Here is a 6,000-nt window from a genome sequence, read left to right as displayed (position 1 = left end):
GAAATGGTAAATAAATTGGAAGGTAAACAGGATTTATATGTTATGTTAACATCCATTAGTCATTTTTTGGGGGATATTTTGGTAGTACATTTACATTAATCCGCCTTGGAGTTCTTATTAAGAAATCAACTAAGAAAGAAAGAAAGAAAGTGTTCTGATTGGTTGCTCAGTCTGTATAATTTTTGTATTCTGCATGAAACAAGATGGAGGATGGGATAATGTCAACATTTCTATATTATAATGAGCTCAACTTGTCTGATGAGCAATATATCTGAAAGTGTAGAACACACCAGCTGTCTGATATATTTTTGGTGGTGGGTTGTATTTCTTCTACATTTAAATTAAAATACATTTAGCATCAAAGTCGTTCCATTTAAAACATGAACAAATACATAAAATGCTCACAGTAAGATTTTTTCCCCCTGACTGAATCCAAATAACTGGGCAAAGTAACAGAATCAATGGAAGATGTTTTTTTGGTTTCTAAAATTATTTGCATGTCTCTACAGCCGATAATTTTATAAACAAGCAAGAAATAAACTTTAAGCTTATTTTTAAACATTTTGTTTTTACGTGTGGGATAGGAAAAGCTTTGATACTGCTCCATACTGCCCTTTTAAACTGTATTTGTTTCAGATAATTTAGACTGAAAGGGTCACTCAGGAAGGGCACTGTTGAGAACATAAACAGAAAGTAAATGGGAAGTGACAGATCTCTGGCAATTTAAGTTTTTCACAGATGAATGAATTTCCAGTGACAGAGGGACACGGGAAAGCAAACTTACCTTTCTAGGGCTCTTGCCATTGCTTCGTATGCTTTTCCCAGGCCAACATTATCTCCCAGCGCTTTAGAGATTTCCATGTAGGTATTTAATGACTGCGAGGGCAAAAGAAGAAGACGTCAGAGGTCCTGAAAGCCCAAATAACTTTACATATTTTTCTATGTTGATCCAATGAAAGGTATTATCTTCAACATAAGGCTTCATTTGCTCTCGGGGGGGAAATACAGCTAAATCCATTTTTCTTATTGGGGAAGAAGACAGTGATCAAATACACTCTAATGACAATTTGATAAACATTGGTAAACAGAGAAATTCGGACAAATTATTTGAATTATTATTTATTATTACATGTCTTTCCTTTTGATACAGTTGTGCTTAGAATATGATGGAATGGTTATGTTCTCATACCTTTCTCAGATGACCTCGAGATTCTTTATCTACTTGGGTAATATGTATTTTACTTTTACAAACATACTGTTGGTGTTTTGATGGTTTGAATTATGTATTCTTGAAAATGTGAAATATATAGCTGATAATTTAGAAGGCCATTAACCCAATGCAGTATGAGAATTGGCATAGCTTAGCCCTCTGGTGCAAATTTAAGATGCTCAGATACATGTACTATTTTCTACTAGATCCATCAAATAGTCATTTAACAAAAACAACAAGCTTGTCGAAGTAGGCTAACACACAAAACAGAAATTCCACTTAAAATTCAAAATGCATATGATGCAGTGCACCTGGATATTGGATTATGGTGAATGCAGAGATGCCTCTTGGGTGTTGAGACCACGGCGACACTAACCTTGCATGCAAAATGATGTGTGTAAGATGGGTGGCTTGGCATTCACAAATACACCCATCCAAAAAAAGAAGCACTGCGTGTTAGTAATTCAGGCTGCATGTAAAGATCCTTAACTAACACAAGAGCGAGAGAACAAATCTCATTTCGTATGACCCTTAATGCAAATCCTTCAAGTTGGTGATACTGGGACTGGGACTCAATAGATGAAATGGACCAATGACTGAAATGTGCGCCATGTTTATTCCTGACCAGGGCAAAACCTGCAAGTAAATTACGTAAGCGCAATATTGTCCTGTTAAACAAATATGCAGACAGAATAAAAAATGAATTCATTAAGCATAACGTTTTTCACTTTTTACAATAGTATCCTACGATGGTAATCTCTTTTAATATGAAGTTTTTCTTTTGAAAAATGAGCAGAAAAAACCTAATCCCAGTGTGCACAAATACTATCTGTAATATGTAGGGGCACTTAAGACTTAACCCTTGATATTCAGAAATGAATCCATGGTTCCGAGGAAAGACCATCCTAAACCTTCCTTCTCGATTTCTATATTGCCTTACAGTCCAAGCAGTTCCAGCTCCATGTACCCTATGCAATAATGTGGATCAGTGACCCGCCAGTTCCCAGTATACAGTATATATTATATTATTACAAATATATGTGTATGTAAAGGTTTCAATATGTTCTTTCATATAGCAACACATTGTATTTTAACTATGATGCTTTTTTACAACAGTGAAATGAATATAAAATGAATACAAAATGTACCGATATCAAGCATTTATTTTAAATATGTCATATTTAACTGTATATAAGTTAATGGATAATACACCCACAAAGTCCTTAGACAGAAAATGAATCCATTCATTAAAAAGTAAGCAACAACGTCATATAGCGAGCCTTCACTTTTTATTACCTGTTTATTTATCACTGGCTCCGTATCGTATCTATTAGTTTTGTGGATTACTCTTGGGTATGAGATAATTTCTCAGTGTTTGGTAAACATTACTTAATCCAAATTCAATTAGCCCATTATGTGATACAGTTTGTTTGTTGGAGTGTCCTACAAATACAATTTGGCAAATGCATTTCCTCTGCCGTCTGACGCTGGAAAATCGTTGTCAAAGTTTATTGGAAATGCATTTCTTTGATTTCTGGCAATCTGAATCCTCTCAGCCATTTCACAGTCTGTGAGCAGTAAGAGTGCTTCTGCCTCATTTACAGCTCTTGAACATGATTCAGACAATCAAGTGGAACATTAGTCAGAGGGATCCCCAGCTAATGACTTCTGACATATGCTGCTGAATGGGACCAAGGAGCATGCAGAGCAATCGCAGCCAGATTGAAGACTGGGGGGGGCTGCAGACGTTTGACGATCGGCAGACGGAATTTGCACTTCTTGTATCACCTAATGGCTCATAAAGCACAAAGGTCTGATATACAAACTGAAGTTGGAAACGCACATGCAGGGCTGTCTTTAGTGCCGTTTTCAATTATCTACAATAAAGCACAATCACTGGGCAGTAGCTGACAAAGCCAATGATATTGTCTTCATGTATCTTCCAAAGTGTGTGTTTGTTTTCTCTGATTTGCTGATGCTACTACTTAGAGCGCTCACTAAAATGCTTTCCCTTACCCGGTCGCAGTAAGCGTGTTTTGATCAATGAAATCTGGCAGTGTAAGGCTGTGCTATTAAATGAAATGCTTATCTTTGTTACTATCAGTTTAAAATGGGCTGCATATATCTAGTGGTAGTGCATTTCCCAGTATGGGTTGCTGTAAAATACGACAGAAAGCAATAACAGCATTATAATGTGTATGCATAATTTTTATTTATGTAATAATATGCTCTGCTGTTCCTGCGCAGACAGCACTGAGAGACACTCCGGCTGCTGTGGACAATGGCTCCCAAGATACTGGTTGAGCATCACGAGAGTTGTACACAGTACTTGCCTTTTGATAATCTACAGCATCTACAGCACTGTTGGTTTTGTTGGCCACCATCATGTCTGAACAAGCCTTAGGTTCTAACGTACTATAGCATTAACAATTTAAATGGTCCGCAAAGCATGTCGTGCGTAGCCTCCCTGTGCTCTGTGGGGTATTTTTATGAGACACTCTGCGGAGGCAGCCCCTCTTCCATGATCTACCAATTTAGCCATTTCAACAGATTAGCCTGCCATGGCCACCAGCACTCCCAAGGCTGCTGCCTCCCAGAAGAGAGAAAATAGCTACAGGGAAACTAAATGAGCAAAGTGGACGTCTCCTGCGTTGATCTCTATAAACAAACAAAACAAAAAGACGTAGCTACCTTTGAAATAATTTTTCGGTACATCACCTAGCGATATGTTTTTGAAGGCTGCTATAAGCATTGTGATCATTTCTATTACAGCATCGGAATAGACAGAACAGTCAACCACAACACCACATTCATCTGGTTATTAACAAAAAGGTAATAATATACTATACAAAAAATGATTTTAATTTCAGCTGAGGCATAAATAACCCCATATAACAAAATCCTGCAGTATGGTTAATAAAGGAAACAGAAACATGCGGACAAGAACAATTTGGCCCATTTAGTCTGCCCATTTTTTGTCTGCTCTAAAAATCTTATTTGGTACTTGGCCTTGTGTTATATTTGGGACAGCTTTATGTATATTCAATGCACGTCTAAATACCTGCAATGCATTAGCACTTCTGTCGGAGAGGTGTTCCCCTTATCATTCAGTAAAGGTAAAAGAAGAAGTACATCTAGTACATTGTTCCAGAAAATAACCCATGAACGTACATTTATTAGGTAGTGTAAAGGAACCACAGATCCGGATCCTGCCAGATATTTATTAATTATAGTTCTTGAGATCAGTTTATTCGTATCCCCAAAGAGTTTCATAGCAAGTCTAATTAACTGCATGAGATCATTTAATACATAGTTAAAATAAAAGTTTGTTTACTGTAGCATTTAGATTTATTTACTTTATCATTATTTCCTGGCCAAGATATATAACAATATTTGTGAACATAAAACCAAAGCTAGGATTTATTTCTAAAATGTAGATTGGTAGACCAAGTGGATAATATGCCTTGTTTTCTTAGTATCTTTCAAACTTCTGCCCTGCTTTGTCCAATTCTATAATCTACAGTTACACAAGAAGCAGAATCCCAACAAATTAGTTAAAGTTAAAGTGTATCAGAAATAAAAATATTTATACTACTGCATATTGTGGTGCCAGTCAATGGTATAGGCAACCCAGGTGAACGGGCCTGTCCCAAGCGCAGTCTCTATCATCTTCCAAGCTGGCCAATTTGCACTATAGAGTAGAGCACTGCATTGGGAGGTGGGTCCCGCGGGCGGTCTTGTTGGGGCTGCGGGCGGGAGCGAGCGGTCAGACACTGTACCTGCGGGTCCCAGCACTGCTCCTTTACAGTGTCTCTGCTCTTGCTCCACCCAGGAACAAAGCGGAGTCACGTGATGTGATGTCACTTCCCGTGACTCCGCTGTGTTCCTGGGCGGAGCAAGAGAAGAGACACAGTGAGGGAGCAACTCGAGGGCACCCTTGTGGGACTGCGTGGGAAATCTGCAGTTCAGGTAAGGAGGTGGGCGTGATTGGTGAGCGGGCGGGAGTGGAACACCCACATTGCAGGAGCGGGCAAAAAATTAGCGGGATTAAAAAAGCAGTCCTGCGCAGGGCTCTACTATAGAGTGTGCCAGGACAGCATAGCCTCCGTAGCACCGTGTACCCAGTGACTCTGTTTTCTGAGGGGAGTATACAGAATAAAACATTATTACACTGTTCCTGCATAAAAATCTCTGGGCATTTTCTAATTAGCTGGAAATTCCCATTGTATTTATATAGTTGTAAATTCTCTATAACTCAGAGATACATGAAACAGTCACCTTGTGCACTGGGCTCCTCAAGTAATATGACCACTACTGAGCCACTAAAGGCAAGGCTTCTTTTGCCAGTGGCTACTTAAATCCTATAACCGGCCAACAATAAAATGTAATTATCTCTGGAACGGTCAGAGTCCCAGGAGAATGGCAAGCGAGGTAATATACAGTAAGAAGCCCCAGTTTATCACAGTAACAAGAAATGTTCTGCTAACGGGTAGGGGCGGATTTCATAATCACTTTTCTATTCTGATCTCACTCATGTAGAATACTTGCCCAATATTAATATGATAATTACATTATTAGCGGCCACACTTTTCTGCCTACATCTACAACGATACTTTTTCTGCTGTATTCAGTGACATCAAAAGCCTTTGCAAAGTCTAAGCAGGTCACATCATTACCTTGATCAAAATTTCAGTTTATTTCTTTAAAGAAGTTAATGAGGTTATTATGGCATGACATATCCCCCGCCAAACCATTCCATTATCATTTATAATAATATACTCTAACCAGCA

General features: G+C 38.4%; 1 protein-coding gene across 1 annotated transcript in view; it reads right to left on the bottom strand.

Moving 5' to 3' along the window:
• TTC29 (tetratricopeptide repeat domain 29) overlaps positions 1 to 6,000 on the bottom strand; it is a 65,881-nt gene that overhangs the window by 8,402 nt on the left and 51,479 nt on the right. Inside the window, exon 8 of the mRNA XM_053460732.1 lies at positions 785 to 876. Coding sequence (XP_053316707.1) covers positions 785 to 876 — 92 coding nt within the window. The remainder of the gene's footprint in view (positions 1 to 784; positions 877 to 6,000) is intronic.

This window comes from Spea bombifrons, chromosome 1 (genome assembly GCF_027358695.1).
Source record: "Spea bombifrons isolate aSpeBom1 chromosome 1, aSpeBom1.2.pri, whole genome shotgun sequence".
Classification (NCBI taxonomy): domain Eukaryota; kingdom Metazoa; phylum Chordata; class Amphibia; order Anura; family Pelobatidae; genus Spea; species Spea bombifrons.
The sequence above is the reverse complement of the archived record's forward strand: the minus strand, read 5'-3'. Positions and strand labels throughout refer to the sequence as shown.